Source organism: Panthera tigris, chromosome F2 (genome assembly GCF_018350195.1).
Source record: "Panthera tigris isolate Pti1 chromosome F2, P.tigris_Pti1_mat1.1, whole genome shotgun sequence".
Taxonomy (NCBI): domain Eukaryota; kingdom Metazoa; phylum Chordata; class Mammalia; order Carnivora; family Felidae; genus Panthera; species Panthera tigris.
Genome location: NC_056676.1, coordinates 66491842 through 66512843, shown reverse-complemented (window position 1 = coordinate 66512843; position 21002 = coordinate 66491842). Strand labels below are relative to the sequence as shown.

Below are 21002 nucleotides of genomic sequence, written 5' to 3'. Positions count from 1 at the left end.
AAGTGTCACTTAGCGTTTCTTAGGATTTCCTATCGATATTGTCCACTTTCTTCGGCACCACCTTTTTTCCAGAAGGAATCACAAAATCCTACATGAGAGGCCACAGCATGCTCTGACAATTTCCAAGGCACCCGTGGAGAGCATCTGAATCCAAAATTGAGCATGGCTGTTTACCTTTCTCTTCACTCTGCAGGTCCCTTAAATGGATTTTCAGCAACTCAGTTCAGCAACTACCTGAAGGGCCATTAGGCCTCACTAAAGCGGTGGGGTCAGGAAGGCATCAGAATGATCAAGACACCCCCCCCCCCCCCGCCCCGAGCCTCTCTTCATTGGCTCACAAGGAAACCGACTTGCAGTCCTTTATTCCAATGCAAGGTCAAGGGTAAGAGAGAAACGAAGGGAACAGAAAAGTAGGAGCAGGTGTTTCTATTTTTTTTTAGGAGTCAAACATTTTACTGGGCTTTAGTGGGTACTTCAGGAGCTGGACCAGTAGAGGAAGCATCCCAGGAAGAGGGAAGGCATGAACAAAGACACAGGGGTGCGAACTAACAGTGGTGATACAGGCTAATGTTTAGTGAGTGCTCACTCCATGCCAGGAGGGGATTTGCTAAAAGTTTTTAGAAAAGAAAGAGCTGGGGCAAAGAATGACACAGACGAGGATGAGGAATCCTGCTTGTTATGTGGATGAGTTCAGATTTTATTCTTTAGGGAGCGGGATGCCATTATTTACTCAGCTTAAAAAAAAAAAAAAAAGGTCATTTTGTTGTTGGTAAAGATAACCGCTCTGCAACTCATAATTTTAAAAATTATAAGAAATAATCCTCAACTCATCACTTCTGTAATAACCATAACAATAATAGCTAAAATGCATTGAGCATTGTTCAATAAAACAAATATTTATGAGAGCCTACGGTTATTCTATTGTAATAAAAAGTAATCCCTTTGCCATTTGTAGATATCACTAGGATATCGATTCACAAAGGCAGGGATTTTTATCTGTCAGTTCGCAGTGACGTCCCCAAAAGACTGCTTGGCATTCATGAAGTACTCAATAAATATTTGTCAGCTCATTAATTTATTTTCCTAATAACAATCCTGCTTCACGCATGTTGAGCGCTTACACAGTCCTAGGTCTCTCTCATGTTTCTCCCTGCACGCACCGTGTCTTAGTACTTACATACTGTTAACAAGCCACAGGTTATCATTCATCTTCATGGTGAAGGAAGAGTAAATATCTTTATTATGTGTACTTTGAAGATGTAGAAATGGAGGTTCGGAGAGGTTAAGATGAGTGTCTACCATCACAGAGAGAGGCAAGAATGACCCAAGACTCAACCCTGCTCTACCCGGCTCCAGAGCCCATCCTCTTAGCCAGGGCTCCTCACACACTGATCTATCTGCGTGAACTGCCTGGGCGTCTGGCTAAAATGTAAATTCTGATTCACTAGGTCTTGTGATTCTGCATTTCTCCCTGATGGTGCTGATCCTGCTGGTCAATGACCACAGTGGTAAGTACTTGAACAAGACTTAACTTCCTATCTGCGTTGCCCCAAGCAGGTCTGATATCCTTTGCTTTACTCTTAAAGTAAAACAACAGCAAAAGCATCATTCATTCCTGCTGCTGTGAAAACAACACGGGTGTGTGAATTCGCGATTAGGACCAATAACTCAGCTAACATCTTGGGAAATGTTACGTAAGGACCACTAATGGACTCCTAGAGTTTGCAGTTTACCCGTCGTTTAAAAAACACACAAACTGAAATTGCTTGCAAGACGTTGCAGGATATCTCACGTGGGAATCCCAGCTGGAACCCCCGCAACATGACTGAGCATGCTCCTAAGTGCTTTCAGAAAGAGTATCTCCTGTTCAACTGCATGTGCATGTTTAGCCTGGGGTGTCTTCCCCTGGCTCCCTCACTTCCCCAGTTGCTTTTCTCTCTTGTGTGCTCCTAAAGCCTGACCAACCACTGCAGTGTCTTTCCTTTTGAGAATAGCATGGTAAGGTGGTAGGGGGGTGGGGCGGGGAGAGGAAACAAAATAATTAAAGAAAGCAAACGTGCGTTGAAAAACTACGATCACCAATGTATACCAACTGCATGAGACAGAATGCTACAGTCTTAGCCTCTCCCAAGCCCCACCCACCTCCTCCAGAGGTGCTGGTGAATGCCGGCTGGCTTTTAAAAACAGGGAAAGTCTTGGCAAGTCAGAAAATGGAGCAAGAGATGGGAATTCACACAAATTGTGCTGAAGTTGGTCAACCAGTATCAGAAAGAGAGGTTTTGCTTGCTTTGTTGATGTTTGTGTGTGGCAGGACCCAGTCATCACTTTGTGCTGCATCCTAGGGAAAAGTGGATTGAAAGCGGGACTCCTGAGAAGTGACTAGACTCAGGAGACAGGATAAAGATGGAGGCAAGACCAAGGAGGGGCTCTCTGGAGTCCAGCGGGCAGGACTCACAGGGAGCCATGATTCCAGGCAAAGAGAAAAGGAAAGTGGAACGTCACCCTCTTGTTGGACTCTGAGCACATCCAGCTCCTCCTACAGGGAGTTTGCTTTTGGACACGGATGTGCTTTTCCACCCGATGGCCACTACGGGTAAGGTGCGGATGAGACCCAAGTGGGAGAGCTCTGCTCTTTTGGATGGTGGATTGAGCTGAGCTTAGCAAATTTTGTTCCAGTGACTCCACTCTGCTGTCCACTATAGCATTATGAATATATTTAAGTTAGAAAAAAAGAAAAAGATAGGGCGCCTGGGTGGCTCAGTTAAGCCTCTGACTTTCGCTCAGGTCATGATCTCGTGGTGGGTTCGAGCCCCGTGTCAGGCTCCGTGCTGACAGTTCAGAGCCTGGAGACTGCTTCAGATTCTGTGTTTCCCTCTCTCTCTCTCTCTGCCCCTCTGCCGCTCGTGCTCTGTCTCTGTCTCTCTCTCAAAAATGAATAAACATTTTTTAAAAAATTTTTTAAAGAGAAAGATCATGGAACCAGGAACTATGATTTACCATTACTATTTACTATTTATTTGGCTGTGTGACTTAAGATAACGCATTTTAGTTTCCTCTAGATTAACATTCTCTGAACTGGACCCCTAGTAAAAGTAGTTTCCCAACATTTGTAAATAACTATTCTAGATGAATAAGGTTGGCAAGCGTGGGCTGTAAAAGATAAAGATGTTTCCTGACTGCAGAACTTCTGGAAGCCTTCTACCAGCTAATGGGCACCATGAGACCCCACGAGAGGGTGCACCTGCAACCCCCCAAATGGGTTTGAACATGGAAGTTCACAGAGCTGAGGGCTGTTCCACAGCATAAACTCTGAGGAAACTCTGGCCTAGAGATTTTGGATGTTTGCATTCTATGCTCTGTCTTCCTGCACTTTTAATTCTCAGCTAAGAAACCAGAGTGAGTGGCAGGAGGGTAAACACTTTGCCTCCCTGATGCTGTTCTTTCTTTCTTCAGATTTACCATTTGGGTGAAGAGAAAAGGGCACAAAGAGAGGTGGAGAAAGGGAATGAATAGCAACGGTGACAATCAAATCAGGAATGGAAACAGTTTTGCTGAATCATCTTATCAAGATGTTTCATCAAGTCAGTGCAAGTGAATTCAACGACATTTAAAAAGCTATCCCCCAAAGTAATCCCAACGGCAGAAAGAAAATAACAGACAAAGACGTCAGCCAGGGCCACAGGGTGAAGGTTCTGAACTCTCAGTTATGTCCATCCTCTGGTTTTATTCGACAGTTGTTCTTTGTTCTAATTTTAAATAAATCCAGCATACATCAAAATATTTGGGAGGAAGTAAATTTACACTGATTTTCCAGCATTTTCTGAAACAATTTGCTTTTTTTAGGACAAATGTTTCTCGTGACCCCAGAATCCCTTGGATGGAGAAAGTTGAAGAGAAGCCCTGACATTTGCGGTAAATAACTAGAGTGAACATTTTTTTTTCCGGTTACAGTTTCACAGGGATCGGTTTAAAAATCATGTTATCCACATGACAGAAAATAACATACATGACGAGCCACAAATACTTCACCAGATATGAAGGGGCATACAATTCCAGAAACATCCTCTAGATGTTGGATGCCCATCTGTTTGAACACCAACACTGATTGAGCGATTACTCTGGATGATACACACTCTGTGTTCTTCATGGGCAATTATCCACTTAACCCTCAGCATCACCTCCATTTGACGGATGAGGAATAGGAGACACAGAGATGTTAAGTAACTTGCCCAAGGTCATGCAGCTCGTAAATATTAGCCCCAGAATTCTGTAGTGGGTTAAACACTGTATTCCCCTAAACTTCAGACATTGAAGTCCTCACACCCAGTAGCTTAGAATAAGACCTTATTTGGAAATAGGGTCATGGAAGATACAGTTAACACGAACCTAAACTGGAGTGTGATTCTTACAAAAAGGACATCGCATGAAGAGAGACACCCACAGGGAGAGCACAGTGTAGAGACTGGAGTTATGCTCCTACGAGCCAAGAACTGCCAGGAGTTAGAACAGTGTTTTCAGAGGGAGCATGGTTCCGCCAATACCTTTATCTAAGATTTCCAACCCTCAGAATTGTGAGATAATACGTTTCTGTTGTTTAAGCCGCTTAGTGGTACTTCGTTACAGCCGCCCTGATAAACTAGTACAAATTCCAACCCAGATTCACCTCATTTCAGAGCCTAAGGATTAAGCCATTATCCCCTGCTGCCTCTTCTGTCTGCAACATTTGATAATCACATCTAAGGGAGACTCTAACATTTGGATGGCACTTAGAGGCTACCCAGTCTAGCTGCCCATTGCCATATTTATATCAAAGGGACTAAGACCAAATATGGACCTCCATATAGGAAACCATTTCCCTGTAACAGCTATCATGTGGCCTGGTTATGTCCTCTGGAAACACACTCACACACACACACACTCAACTCATCATCCATGTGGTAGCCCTACAAACACTAAAAATCTCTATCAAGACATCAAATCTTCTCTTCTCAGTTAAACACTGTTATCTCTTCACCGTTCTTCGTACAGCATGGTTAATAAGCCTTCTCACCCTCCCCCTCAGGCAGTGGAAGATAATTATGTTGTACCAAGAAATCAGAACTACAATTTCCAGGAAAATCTACTCTAAGTTGGGAACAGTTAGTCAGTCAAATTATACATTCTTGTCAGTCACTGGTGTGTGTCAAGCCCCTGGACCACTCTTTCTCCATATTTTCTCAAGTCTATTTCTGGGATAGAAATTTATAGTATAGGTAGAATACCCAGGGTCTCCAAGAAAGGTTCCAATTTTGACTAAGAAACAGTAGGATCCATCCAGAGATTCTACCTATGATTGTCCACTTGTGAGGCCTCAGGGGAGGCATCAGGTGACCGGTCTTCATGAAGGGTACAGGGAACCTAGATGAAATTTCACAATTGGAAGCCACCAGGAATCCCGAACTGCCAGTTCTGTGAAATACAAACCTTTTCTCTTGTCATTTTCCTTGAAATTTTTCTTTTTTTAAACATAGATGAACTCATGTGAAGAGATGCCATGGACAAATCACACAAGAGAAAAGGTAGAGAGAAAACTAATAGAAAAATGGTTGGTTTTCCTAGTGACCAAAGAAATAAAAATTAAAGCAACCTTGAGGTACATCTGCTACATTAAAAAAAAAAAAAACAACTTTATGTCTGTTGACATGGTAATTGGAAAACTGGGGAATACTCAGCCTCAAGACGGTCTACTAAATCACAATTTGAATCAAGAGGAGACAAGGTGTTTCAGCTGTCTGTCCTCAGACCTTTGAAAGTTTGGGGGAAAAGTCAGGGACATGGACACACATGAAGAATGCTGAGAGACTCAGGAAAAGCAGAGATTTCCTATCGTTGAGTCAAAAATAGTGCAGACTTACTTTGAGGAAATGAGTTTTGATCTTCCCACAGTGTTTGCCCATCTGCTCACCGACAGGGGAATAGAGCACGTCTTTGGAGGCGATGCGGGCATATGCCACCTTCTTGTTGTTGCTGAGCATCCAGATGAAGACATCGGGGATGGTGTGCTGTGGCTGTGGCAACAGAGGGGAATGGATTTGATGGGTTGGTGCTTAACAAGTACCCTTCCAGAACTCTCCTCCCGGAAACAGTGCCTGTCTGAAAAATACATTCTGTGACTTAAACCATCAAGGCACTTAAACATCTATGCAGTCAAGCACGTTAAGTGTAGCTTCTTTGAGAAAGCCTTATGTCATGACTGCTAAGTACATACAAACCCCATATGTCCAACTTGGCTATTGTGCTTTGAGGAGACACAAGTTGGACCCATGATTTGGCATCTTTGGTGACCTGCTTTTCTCCATCTATGGAACAAACATCTTCCCCTTTGTTGTTGTTTTTTTGTAATCATGTAATGATTTAGCCTCAAACATTGGTTCTCCTAAGAGCCAGGTAGCTTTCCAGAATATTTTTTAAAAAAGCAAAAACAAAAATCCATGAATGTCTTTCTATTTGCTCTTTTTTTTTTAATGTTTATTTACTTTTGAGAGAGAGAGAGAGAGACAGTGAGAGTGGGGGAAGGACAGAGAGAGAGGGAGACAGAATCTGAAGCAGGCTCCAGGCTCTGAGCTGTCAGTACAGAGCCTGACGCGGGGCTCAAACTCACGGACCGTGAGATCATGATCTGAGCCAAAGTCGGATGCTTAACTGACTGAGCTACCTAGGCACCCCTCTATTTGCTCTTAAGGAAGGAAAAACAATTCTACAAGGGACTTTAGACCTAAAATATGGTTGCCAAGTATTTTAGCTCTATTTTAGGTTGTTATTCAGGAGAAATTTGACTAACTTGCACATTAAATTCTACTTTAAAATCGAGCTAATCAAGATAGGAATTACAGAATTCCCTGCCAAGAGGCCCATTATGTTGTGTTTGAAATGCATATTTCTGAGCCGACATAGCTACCCAATCAAAAGGGAGGTACATTGTCACAAAGTACGCTTTTATTTTCCTGGGCTCGAAGTGGGTGCTCTGCCTCTCTAACCCCATAATCCTCTGGCATAATTTGTTCTCCAAGAGGCATCCCTTCTCTCCTTATACGGAAACAGAAACATCAGTGAGGAGGTTTCCCTAGCCAGAGGGTTGGTCCTTCACAGACCTAAAGTCCTGATGCTTGGTTTGAACCTTCTGGGTGCTTATTAAAATTCCTGAATCTGTTAAAATGACTTCCTGTCTCACTGTTTATTATGTCCCCAGGGAATGATGGATTTGCAACAAGATATACAACTTTTGAGATTGACAGAAGCAGTAATGTTCTGTACCTCTCCTTGAAACCTTCCCATAAAAAACCCAGCATCTGACAGAAGCAAATATGTGGACCTTTTTAGAACATTCTAGAAGTCACAAAAGATACTGTTTACAACTGACTTTAAAGGAGAAGCTGTTCTGACTTTTACTGGATATGAGTTTAAGTCCACTTACAGTTGAAAACTAATCAAAGGTCCCATACTTATTTTGACTTTTCTTGATTCCATTAAGCAACAAGCTTTTTATTTCTGCTGAATACTCAGGCTTCATTAAAAAATCAATAAAGCTGTACATGTTTGGCTTAATTTAAAAATCTCCATTCTCATGCCTAAACTAATAGTGACTGCTCAGCTCTGCAGGGCTCAGAAGAAAGCATTGCTCTCTGCCTTTTGTCCTTATCAAACATTCAAACTTCACTAGGAATATATCTGTTCTAATCTCCCAAAGGAAGTTTGCCTTTAGAGTTGATTACCTCATCAACAAGGAAGCGGATTTTTTCCACAAAGATTTCGGCTTCATGGATCATTTCATCAAGAGATAATTTTTTCTTCTGCTGCTGAATGATTGCCTTGGCTTCCTTGGCCATTGTTTCCTGAAACAAGACAGGAGTCCATGTGGGTTTTTCTAGATATCTGGACATAAGTACTGTCCTGTCGCTGGAGAATCCTGAAGGTGCTTGTCAAGTTCCACACCAAGCCATTCATGGGGCTGTTTCAGGGTCTGCCAGTGTGCACACTGCCCATTTAATAGAAATGTCATAGGCATACGGAGGCAGTGAATATCATCTCACCTTTGTTTGATAGATGAGAAGCCAGGGCCTGGAAAAGTCAAAGGTTTGTCAAGGTCCCAAGGCTCTGTTAGCCAGGACCCAAATCCAGTAACTAAAACGTATTGAGTTCTTACCCTGTGCCAGGCAAAGCCCTACCTGCTGAATTAATCCTCATTGCTCCTCACAGCCGTCTGAGAGTTTGGAACATCCATTCAGCCGTGCTTTTGTACAGAGGAAATCCCAAACATTTATAGTGATTTCTGAGACCCTGCGTGAGTGGGCCTTGCCTACTCTTTGCTTCATCTTGTATCGCTTCACACACTGGGCCCCAGGCACACTGGTCCTCAAGAAGGCCCAGAACACATCAAGCTCAGTCCGACCTCAAGACCAGTGTGCGTGGGCTTTCCTCTTGTTCAGATGCTCCTCCTGGACTCTGCACGGCTCGTTCCTTCCCAAGCCTCAGCCTCAATGTCACCACTGCGTCCCGTCCCCCACATTTTCCTGATCACCACGGCCTTACAAAATTTCCTTCATAACCATAACCTGTAATCATTTTATTTGTTGCTTACCTTTCTATCTTCCGTCTACTCCCCTCAAATATAAACTTCACTAGGGCAGGGACCTCCTCTGGTTTGTTCTTACCTTGTTCTTACTTATTCTCGGTGTCTGGCAGAGTTCCTGACACATAGCAGGTGTTAAATACGTGTTTGCAGAATGACTAAGTCAATCAATCAATCAATTCCTCAGGGGCGAGTGCCAAGTACTTACAGCGCTGTGTTCCCAGCACCTAGCACAGGGCCTGGCACATAGGAAGCCTTAGGTACATGCTGGCAAGGAGGACTAAATACTTGCTTTGTACTGTCCTAGGAGCCAAGGCCTAGGACAGGGGAAGACACAGGCTTCCTTCCCTGAGACTTGACAGTTTGGTGAGCTAAAAGCAATATATGTGCAAAACATCAGGGGACCAGGGAAAGGCAGAGCTCGGTTTTATAGATGCCATGACATTTACACTGGGTCTTTAAAAAGGAATGGAATTCATCAGGTGATAAGAAGAGAAAGGAAAGTCCAGACAGAGGAACCAATTACAGATAGAAGGTATGTAGGACTGACAAATGCCAGTGATTTTTGAAGCAATGGCGATCTAATCAGGTTTGTGCTTTGGGAAGACCATTCTGGTTGTGGTCTGGGTTGGAGGAAGCCACGGTCTGGGCCTAGTGGGTGCTAAGGAACTCAGTTTAGGCAGCAACCCTGAGGATGAAGAAGTGGAACAAGTTCCAGAGTCTTTAAGGGGAGGAAGCAACAGGGCCTGTGGTCAGATCGACTATGGAGGGTTAGGAGTAAAGATTTAAAGTTGAGTCTAGGCTTCTGGTTGGAGCAACAAGTGCAGCTGGTCGTGCCAACAGAGGACGTGGAACAAAGTCAGATTGGAAGCCGATGGGTTTAATAGGATGGGTTGAGTTGGAGGCGCTGTGAGACAAGCAGTAATGTGTCCACTGGGAGGGTGGAAATACAGGTCCAGAGATGAGGAGGGACTGCTGGGCCACTACAAGATATTGAATGCGTGGACTCGTGTGGGTCAAGGACTGTTGGATGTCGAGAAAACTCTGTATTTCTCAATACAGAGCTCTGTGGGCAATATGTAGTGGATGGATGTTGCAGAGACAGGGAAAGGCAGCCGGAGGGGCTAAAGAAGAAATGGGGCAGGAGGAAGATCTATAGAGTGAAAATCTGGCCTCCCTTGGAGTACAGAGGAGGAGTACATAAACCCTTGTTTATTATCCTGGAAAGAAAGGTGAACCAGTTTCAACACTTGGGTCTTAGTGTCTAGACGATGATTAATTAACTGTGACCTTTAAAAAAAATCCTTTAATCTCGCTGAGCCCCACTTGCATCTTCAAAATGCCCCTGACCGGTCAAACATCGAGTCATTTTTCTTTGCAGAATTATCACGGCCTCCTACAAAATGTCCCTTGGTGCCACTGCTGGAGCTGAATTTTCGAGGTGAGATAAGCCAGGGTCTAACCTGGTCTGGCATTTCTCAACCATCACTCATTCGACAGGGACTGAGGATCTGTGAGGCATGCAGAGCTGTGCGGGTTCTCCAGGGCACAGAGAGGTATCAGCTCCTGCCCTGATGTCAAGAAAGCTTACACCTCTTCACAATTTTTAATGGAAGAAAACTGAGCAGGGGAACAACAGTTATTGTTTGGTCTCTCCATTTGTGAGGCAAAGAAGTCTATGCCTTTGACAAAATATAAATGTCGAGAAAATGGTCAAAGAGGAAATCCATCAGAATAGGATATAGGACTGGTGGGCTTCTAGATCATTTTATAAACATTCAGTAAATGCTCATTCCTTTCCAACTTACCCATATATCCCCTTCTCACTCATGCTTCTACATCACACAGATGTAGAACCTTTAGAACATTATCCTCATCTGGTCTATGACCTATGCCTCATCCATGAGGTTTATTTTTAAAGCACATGTTTTAATTCTGTTCAAAGTATAAATAGATTTTCACATACCAGCTCCTGCCAACAGAGCGTAAGTCGTTTCTTATCTAAAGTGGTTTGGTTCAACATCTTGGGCTTCTTTTCTGCTTCAGAGATAAAGGCACTATAAGAGAAGAATAACAGTTTGGAAACCTACTTAGTGAAAATCCATTTATGTACTTCCAGAGATTTGCACATACACTTCCTGCAATACAATGGGAAAGTTGATGGAGCCACGGACCCAAGATTTCTCATTTAGAATTAAGCAGTGGTGGGGGCACCTGGGTGGCTCAGTCAGTTAAGTGTGGGACTTTGGCTCAGGTCATGATCTCACTGTTGGTGAGTGTGAGCCCCGCATCAGGCCTGGCTCTCTGCTGTCAGTGCTTCAGATCTCTCCCTCTCTCTCTGCCCCTCCCCTACTCGCTCTCTTTCTAGCTCAAAATCAAATAAACATTAAAAAAAAACAAAACAAAGAATTAAGCAATGGTGCACTAACTTTTCTAAGAGACAAAGTGAGGATTGGAAATGATCCCCAGACCCCACATTAATTTTGGGGAATAGAGGTTTGTTTTCCTACTTGGTTTCATATACATATCTATTGTGATTGCTATCCAAGGTCATAACACCACACGTAAAATAATGCAGTTTTCCATCATCTTACACATTTAACACACACCAAGAGTTTCCTGAAAAGTTGTATGTAAAAAAATATTTTAGACTCCATACTGGAGTACGTCCTCCCATGTTAAAAACCCTACCAATGACGAGTAGTAACACTTGGAGGGATGATGTTAAAAATGTGGTCAATAAGAAAGTGGTAGAGGTTATGCATGTAATTGAAGAAGAAATATAAGAGGCTTTAAAACATAGGGAAATAAGATACTGCCCTCATTAGTGAAAAGTTAAATGCAAATTAAAATCAATACCATTTTCACCTATTGGATAATAGTTAAGGTGGGGAAATAGTCACTCTCCTCCACCAATTGTTTAAGAGACGATTTGACAGCACTTGCCAAAAATTAAACGTCTATATAATTTGATCCAAAAATTAGGTTAGAATTCTGTCCTTCAAAAACAACTGAAAAATTTTGCAAGAATATGTTTACACAGTAATGCTTACTGTAGCATCGTTTATAGTAGCAAAATAATTAGAAGCAACTAATATATCAGAGACCAGTTAAGTAAGTGACACATATCACACAATTAACTACTGAGGACCATCACATACAACTGTAGAAAGATTCCAGTGCTAGTTTGTGGAGTGAAAAAGCAACCTGCTGAACAAAGTGTGTGACATTTGTGGAAAAATATAGTGTTTTCATGAATGTGTGGGTCTGCAAATGCACAGGAAAAAAAATCCAGGAGGACAAATCAACTTGTCTCTGCAAAATGGGATTGGAGAGAGAATTGAGAACACTTTTTCTTCATACATTCCTACCTTTTTTTTTTTTTTTCTTTTGGTAAGATGAGCATGTAATACTGTGAAGAAAAAGATCAACAACAAAGGAAACAAAAGGGGAAAACACCACACTCCCTGGTCCTACGTCAGAGTCGGAAACCTCACCAGCAATTCTCTTTGGACATACTAGTCAAGTGACATTTTCTCTTAATTTTTATTTATTTATTTTTTAATTAAAACAAAACAATTTTTAATGTTTATTTTTGAGACAGAGAGAGAGAGAGAGAGAGAGAGAGAGAGAGAGTGCAAGCAGGGGCGGGGCAGAGAGAGAGGCAGACACAGAATCTGAAGCAGGCTCCAGGCTCTGAGATGTTAGCACAGGACCCGACAGGGGGCCCGAGCCCACGAACCACATCATGACGTGAGCCAAAGTCGGATGCTTAACTGACTGAGCCACCCAGGCACCCCATTTTCCCTTAATGTTTAAAAAGAATATGAAGAATTATATTTTGAAGAAGGCATCTTGTTGCCACACGTCTACCTTCTGAGACACACAAGAAACTCCATTCCACTCCCGAACGGACCAGCTTAATGAGACACGGTGGACACTTCTGACTTCTGATCTCTCTCTCCCTTTCTCACAGGGGGAAAAATCATTGATTCCCTCAATCAAATTGGAGTAAATGACCACGGCACCTGTTTGTGTTCATTCTTCATCTTTCATACCCAGCCTGCTGCGACCTGTGGACGGCCTCCTCACCTTCTTGTGGCAAGTGACCTGTCCCTTCCTGGGGAGAAGCCCCAGAAGTCCAGCTGCCTCACCATGAAGGGGTCGCAGCGGGGAGGAAACAGGAAGCCCACCTTGACCTCAGGTCCAAGCCACTTTCTCAAATCCAAGTTTACCAAATACAAAACTAACATTTTGATCTCTGTCTGACCCTCATAAATATGTTTTCAGCTGCTTGTAAACTTGTAGGGAAAGGGGAATGATCATCACCCCAAGTAGCCCCCTAATATAGAAAATTATTGAGCTATAATTTGCCCACAAACAGTTTCTAGAAATATGAGATCATGAAGCTTTTTAAAGATGCTCAAAGAGAATTGCAGGTCACACTTAGCTCACAGCAGGAGCAACACTGAGAGATATTGCTTCTATAATGAGAAATGAGAAAGAAATAAAGATAGAAAGAAATCTATATATTTATTTGTTTGCTTTCCTTTTATAAAGCAAAAATGATGGGTAACTGAGAGATTAGCAAAGACAGAACTTATAAAGCGAAACACCAGAATTTAGCTATTTAGCTACCCCCATCTATTAGATTTTGCCTTCCATCAAATGAATCTCCACCCCTTCTCATTGCTTCCATTACGACTTAATCTTTTTTCTTTTCTTTTCTTTCTTTCATTTTTTTATTTAGAGAAAGCATGAGCAAGGGAGGAGGGGGAGAGGAAGAGAGAGAGAGAGAGAGAGAGAGAGAGAGAGAATCTTAAGCAGGCTCCATGCCCAGTGTGGGGCCCAACACAGGGCTCAATCTCACCACACTGAGATCATGACCTGAGCTGAAATCAAGCGATGCCTAACTGACTGAGCCACCCAGGCGCCCGTCATTATGATAAATTCTCATTTTTGCCCAACTCTTCACCTAATTAATTTCAAGAGTTAATCCAGGTTGTTTCCTTCTGTAGTAGACAAGCCCCTACAATGCCCCCCCCCCAGTGACCTTCTCCTGCTTTTCTTGCCGTTGTGTAATTCCCTCCCTTTGAGCGTGCACTGGACCTAGTGACTTGCTCATAGTAGAGTATGTCAAGAGTGATGGGGGTCACTTCCAAGATTAGGTTATAAAAGACCATGACTTCCATCTTGCTGGCATGCTCTGACTCTTCTTGCTTGTTCATTCTGATGAAGTCAGCCGCCATGTCGTGAGGAGCCTGGAGTAGCCCACGTGGTGAGGAACTGAGGCTGACTGCCAACAAGCAGTCAGGGAACTGAAGTCCTCAATCCACCAGCCCGTGAAGAACCGAATTCGCAAAAAACCATGTGAGTGGGCTTGGCGGTGAAGCCTGCCCACCGGGCCTTCAGTAACTGCAGCCCCAGCCCATGCCTTGATTGGCGTCTCTGAGAGGCTCTAAACTGTGGCTAAGCCACAGCTGGACTCCTGACCCACAGAAACAGAGATCATACATACTGTCTAGTCACTAAATTTGGGAGTTGTTACTCCATAATAGGTAACTAATACGCTCTATTTTTAAATCTTTTATTATTATTGATTGCCACCTGGAATCAGAGTCCTTAATTGGTGTTTGCTATGTTATCTGAAAAAATTCTACTAAATAGTATTTGATTTATTATCCAATCTAATTGTCAAATAGTTGCTGAGTGTCTACCAGATGTAGACGCGTGCTTGGCATAACATTACTAGCATTTTTCTTGCTTCATTAAAAAGTCTCTGCAGTGAGTCTTTCTTTTCTCCCTCTTCTTTTTTTTTTTTCCTTTGTTTTATGCTTTAGTTAAGTGTCAGGAAGCAACCGTGAGCCCACAAGTGCCGGCTAAATTACTGAACGAAATAAAGATGGATAGAACACTATAAAATGCCTCTCTGAATGCATGTGAAATCAACTATTTTCTAAGGTAATTAAAAGCTGATTCCATATAAGCTCAGCAACCCACATGCCAGCTGTTCTCCCGGTACCTGCTTTGACTGATGAAGTCACTGAGCACCATCTTCATTTTATCTTCTGATGCTTTCTCTGAAATCTTGATCAATTCTCTCACTTCTTCTATACTTTCTTCCTGGAAACGAACCATAGGGGTAGAGGGCTGAGGGGCAGAAGGAGACCCTGTAGTGGAGACCCTGATTGAAGTATCTCAGACATATTTTGCTGATTTTGTGTTTTAGAAATGAAGGAAGGTTTCCCTCATTTTCTTGTGTCTGAACTGGGAAATGCTGCTGCATTCTAACTTTGAAACTTCCTTTTCTTCATTGGAATCAGTCCAAAGACAAGTCTTCTCCTGCCTTGCTCAAACCCATCATTCCTATTCCAGATCATTTCCTAACAGGGGATCCTTTATTTGGCGTCTACCGTGGGGGGAAACTCATGTCAGGAAATACCTAACAAAGGAGATCAAATTAGATATGACATAAAAAACTTCAAAAGCAACGTTCAAGTCAATTGATTATATGGGAATATAGTAATACTGAATAATCCTGATTTAAAGGGCATCAATTCTTCTGATTATAGGAGTTTGGGGCAGCGGGTGAGGTGGTATAGGAGAAGAGGACAGGTTGCATATGACAATGGCTTTATGCTTGTGTATTTAATAATCATACTTTTCTTTTTAGGCCTAAATTCTAGTATTCCATTCAGTGGCACTCAATGGAGGGATACGGCACTCAAAAGGCATGTTATCACTGCTTTGCCAGAATCTATAAAAATTGTATTACACATCAAAGTCTGATGTCTGGGGACATATGTTTCCCTCTTCCCCCTTCACTATAAGAACAGGCAAATTGTGGAGTGGTTAAAAATATAGGTGCAGTGTCAAGCAACCTCTGTTCAAATCCAGACTCTATCCTTATGACTGAACTAACCCCCGCATGCCCATTTTTGTGCAAAGTCAGTTGATAAGAGCGCCCACCTATAGCACCACCATAGAGAGGTGTGGACTTCTTCAGACGGTGCCTAGTGCTTAGTAAACAAACATTCAGTCATGTTAGGCATGATACACCAAGCATGGCAGGGATGTGGCACTGAGAAAGGAATTGGAAATGAATGGTAAAGGCAGCTATGGCCTCTAGGGAGGCATTCTGCTTTGGTTTGTCAAGCGCCGGGGCACAGGAGTCTCGTCTGCGACCGTGACACAATGAGGATGGCTCCAAAGGAGTGATTTGGAACACCGGGTGGTGGAGAAGAGACTGGGGGGACGCCATTTTTCTCCCCACCACCACCAAGGTGGGGCCTCGAGGATTGGTCCGCTGGGCCCACAGTAGAGGCGGGACCAGCCTACAGCAAACCACGCCCCTCCGCGCCCGGTAACTGCGTTTACCTACTGGAGTGGGATAGACCCTGTAGAACCAGAGGGACCCCTCCTCCAGGCCAGCGCTGCTGCATTGCTTGGATTAATTCTATAAATACACTGTCTAAGATATTTTGCCTGAAGGAGAAGCAAAACCAGCCTTACAAAGCAAGTCTGTGGCCTCCACATAATGTGACACCAAATCGCCCTCAGACTCTTATCTCCATGATGCCTGGAATCCCCAAGACCAGAGGCAATGCTTTGTTTCACACAACTAGAGACAGAATTATAAAGCAAAAGAGAGAGAGAAATTTGTTCTTTCCTTAGCATAGGCTTTCATGGAATGAGAGGGTCACCTGGTGAGGCACGGCAGGACAGAAAGTAGAGGGCGCCCCAATGAGCTGTGTGGTGTGAGAAGAGAAATATGAGAGCAGGCACAAAGAAACCACGAAGGGCAGGCTCAAGAGCCCAGAGAAGCAGAGTTCCCAGGGGTGCCTTCCTCCCTGGGGTTGGGTGGAACAATCTGGCAGCCGTTGCATATTGGCCCTGTTATAAACACTTCCCTTCAATCCCTCAAATAACTATTGGCCCCTTTCAGGTGCCGGGTACTATGCCAGATGCCACAGAACAGTAGGAAATGGTTATTGACCAAATAAACACACCAATCAATTGTAAAATCCGGAGAGCCCTGAAGGTACAGCACAGGGTATTACAGGAGAGAGTAAGGGGGAGAAGTCAGAAGGCCTCTCTGAGGAAGTAGTTGAAACTGTGCTGTGGAGGTTAAGGGGTTACATAGGCAAAGCGTGGAGGGAAAAGTAGCTCAGGCAGACAGAACATCATGGAGGTGGCTATGAGGCATAAAGGAATTTGGTTTCTTCGAGAAACAAAAAGTCCAGTGCGCTTGGGACAAGGGAGAAAGTATGTGACAGGCAGGACTGGAGAAGTGGCAGGACTTCACCGTAAAGGCAATTCTCTGCCATGGGAAGGGTGTAGGATTTTCTATCAGTTGAAGCCAGGCTCCATCAGTTCTGTGAGAAAGTTGTCTATCTCCTGCCTTAATATCCTGATTAGGAAAACAGTCTATCCTTAGGTCCATTAATGTTAAGAAGCAGAACAGAGATTCTAATCCGGACAGTTTTATTTAAAGTCAAAACGTATTCTCATTCCCTTAGGTCCAGAAGGTAGAAACTATGTGCCCTCGTGCAGCAGTCACAATTTATTTGCATTTAAATTAAGGTCAAGACCCTCTACTGTGTGAATGAAAAGGTCCCTTTTGCCTCCAGCTGCCCAATGTTCAAATCCATCACCTGTGAGAGTCACCTACCAGCAGGTCTGCCATTTTCTCCAGCATGTTGGACCAATGCAGCCTAAACGTCTGGTCTCCCCAAGAACTGATAAAGTAGACACAGGGCTTCTTGGCATCAAAAGGCAAATAGTTGTAATTCCTGTGAAAACAGGTTAGGTCTTGAAGTTAGTTGGCAATTGGTATTTTTCAGGCAATTCCAGCCACATGTTCATGTTTTGTATGGTCTTTGTGGGGTGGGGAAGGGTGGTGACAAAACAATCAAATTATTCACTGTGTTCTAATTGGGGACCCATGAACAATAAACAATGAACAGATATATGGCTACAATGGAAAGGTACTAACAGCTACCGCCATCAGACGCAGGACAAAGCCTAGAGCTGAGCACCAGGGGGCAGGGTTTATCAAGCAAGCCTTCTTCAAGGAGGAACTTCTCTTTCCAGATTAGAGGAGAGGAGAGGAAGGGAGGGGGGGGGGGGGGAGGAGAGGAGAGGGAGGGAGGGGAGGGGAGGGGAGGAGAGGAGAGGAGAGGAGAGAGAAAAACCAACATTTTCATTTTAATGTCTGTAAGCTATCCACTGTGTGAAAATAAATTGAGATAACAGACGTGAATGAAATTGCTATAAAACTGTAAGAGCATAATATATTATTAATTAGGATGAAGAATCTAAACTGCAGCAACCATATGGCCATCCATCCATCCATCTATGCATCCATCTGTCCATCCATCCATGCATGCATGTATTCATGCATTCATCTACCCATGCATCCACCCATCCATCCATGCATGCATCTATGCATTCATGCATCCATCCACCCGTCATCCATCCATCCATCCATGAATCAAATATGTACTATTTCCAGGCCATGGTGCTGATAATGCAGGTTGCCTACTTGGCTAAGAAGGGATAAGAGGGATAGCAAAGTAGCCAGATGGGGAGATGTGGAGCCAAAGGAAGTGTTTAAGGGTGGCAGTTGGATATGCTTAAATGCTGATGAGAATAAGACAGCTAACAGTGGGAGATCGAAGACACAAAACAAGGAACTAATTTGTCGGTTTTGGCTCCCAGGGAGGAAAGGGATGGGGTAAGGCAGGTAAGGTGGGAGAAGTGTGGCAAAAAGTTGATGTTCCCTAAGGGCAGCTATATTCTTTTTTTTTTTTTTTAATTTTTTTAATGTTTATTTACTTTTGAGACAGAGAGAGCATTAGTGGGGGAGGGGAAGAGAGAGAACACACAGAATCCGAAGCAGGCTCCAGGCTCCGAGCTGTCAGCACAGAGCCTGACGCAGAGCCCAAACCCACAGTCTGCAAGATCATGACCTGAGCCGAAGTCGGACCCTTAACAACCGAGGCACCCAGGCGCCCCACGGCAGCTATATTCTTGACTAGGTTTTCCCCAAGCCCCTCTAATTTTCCCAGAAACATCTGGGACCGCAAAAAGAGAAATGTGACAGGAAGGCCAAGGCAAAGTTCTCAAAATGGGCAGGGTGAGACATGTGGCCTGATAAACATGGACAGGGTTTGGAGTCACACACCCATAGAGGCAGACAGAGGAGAGACCAAGGGAGAGAAAGCTGTTTCCATCCCAAAAAGCTGAAGAGGACTCCAGCCTGAAAGAATGGATGGTTGTTCTTTTTAGCTGTCCAACCCAAATTTCCTCTGCAGACCATAAAAGTAGCAAAGGTGTCCGGTGTCTCTTCTGTAGAAGATAAACCAGCAGGTGTCCATTTAGAAGAGAAGCCAAATTAGTTCTTGGCTGAGACTGGGGTTGTTATTACAGCAGGAGAACAAAAAATAAATAAATTAAAAAGTTAGAAATTAAAATGCTTTCATCTCCTTTAAAATTACTGCACCGAGAATCCTACAAAATACATTCTCACCCAGATTTTGTCCTTTGTTCCAAGGTTTCTGTGGCTCAGATTATTTTGTGCTAATGATGTTCAGGGCCTTCTCCTCTTTGATTCCCAGAGTCCTCCTAGTCTTACTGGGTCTGGGACTGCGATGCTGTGGTCTCTGGCAAACAGTACAGATGGAGCACAGCAGATGGGAGGGCACCATGAGGGCACCGTGCTGCCAGTGGAAAGAGAAGGCTGCCAGTTTGAATGGCTGCTCTGACACCAGACCAGGCTTGTGACTTTGGGCAAGGGTAGCCTTAGAGCCCTGAGAAGGAGATGATGAACTGCCATGGGATGTCCTGTGCTCTCGTCTCATTCCTGAACTCCAGCCTAATACATAAATTGTAGGTGAATGCATGTGCTTTCTAAAACTGGAAAGCCCAGACCAAACACAAGGAGTTTAATTTACTTTAATGAAGGCAACACACAAATCAACTGCGTGACCATGTGCATGTGCAAGCATGTGTGTGTGCACGCACATATGGGTGTGGTATAGACACAGGATCTTTCAATTTAGCTACTGCCACCCTGGTTTGCCACTAGGTAGGCAGAGCCTCAATATAGTGACTGAGGAATATTTCTGAGAGACGGAAACCCAGGAAACATCAGCATGATTCATTTGGGTCTCCTTGATCCCGCTGGCCAGCACTAATATAAAGTCCATCCAAGGGTGCCTTGAGACTTCTCATCTCCTCCCAAACCATTCTCACATTAGATCTCCTGACATTCTCACCCATAGTCACCAATGGTCTAGTTCAACAAGGTGGGGAGGTTTTTACTGCCTGGTTCCAGTGAAAGGATGCAGAGTGCCTCTGAGTATTTCAGAAACGTTTCCCTGAGTTGCAGATCCAGTTATAGGACCCACTCATTGATCTCCTCAGTTCTGAGAATAGACAGAGAAGCCATCAAAGGCCATCCCAAGTTTGGGATCCTCGCTGCTGTGTGGAAAGGAGGGTTTACAACTAACTATGCCTGCCAGAGAGCAAAAAAACATTCCAAAGAAGGTGGTCCATGGGAGGACAGGATTTAGAAAATATAGGGCACACTTAAAAATGAGGGGATGAATAATTAAGATTATTTTTACTTTTGTCCCAAATACTCTCTTTTCACTGCTTAAACCCCTTCTCACCTTTTAGGATGTCACCTTTTCTGTGCCCTTTTTCAACTCCTCACCTCCTCCCCAGGGAAAGTAAGTTACCTGCCTCCTCTCTCTGCCTCCATAGTACCTTGTAGCAAACCCAGGTATAGTAATTCCTTAACTCATTCCAAAACATTTATGAAGATTTACTGTGTTCCAGGCTTTAGAAAGGAGCAGATACACAGGTAAATAAGACACGGTCCCTGCCCTCAGAGTGTCCACAGTCTAATAGGGAGACAGACAAGTAAAAACATCTTAATGCAATGTGATTGGTGCTTGGTGGAAGGAGTCTAGAAATCCAAATCAGACTTGGGATTCAGGGAAGGGAATGTGGGCTTCACCTTGAAGGGTAACGGGAGCCAACAGTTCTGAGGAGAGGGCATATTGCCTGGCAGAGGGAAGACCATCCTCACAGGCCCAGAAGCAGCAAACAGCAGGACACATTTGGAGAACCATCAGAGACATAGTGTGGCCGGAGGAAAGGCGGAGTTTGGGGCGTGACTGGAGACGGTGGTAGAGAAGTAGATGGGGATTGAGGCAACAAGCTGTGGCCTCTGAAAATAACCCTGAAAGCCACAGGCAGCCGATGAATGATGTCAGTTCAGGGAGTAACTGGCTCTGACAGAGAGTCTGGTGAATTTCTTGAAGATCCAAGCCAGGTTGGAGATTTTTAGGATAATCCGGGTCAAAGATGCCAATGGCCAAAATTA

The 21002-nt window shown here is 43.8% G+C and overlaps 1 protein-coding gene across 1 annotated transcript in view; it reads right to left on the bottom strand.

The window, feature by feature from the left end:
* Nucleotides 1-21002, bottom strand: part of FER1L6 (fer-1 like family member 6) — a 167448-nt gene that overhangs the window by 73410 nt on the left and 73036 nt on the right. The window contains exons 14-18 of the mRNA XM_042972894.1: nt 17280-17400; nt 14631-14731; nt 10575-10665; nt 7752-7871; nt 5895-6047 (exon numbers count right to left, since the gene is read on the bottom strand). Coding sequence (XP_042828828.1) covers nt 5895-6047; nt 7752-7871; nt 10575-10665; nt 14631-14731; nt 17280-17400 — 586 coding nt within the window. The remainder of the gene's footprint in view (nt 1-5894; nt 6048-7751; nt 7872-10574; nt 10666-14630; nt 14732-17279; nt 17401-21002) is intronic.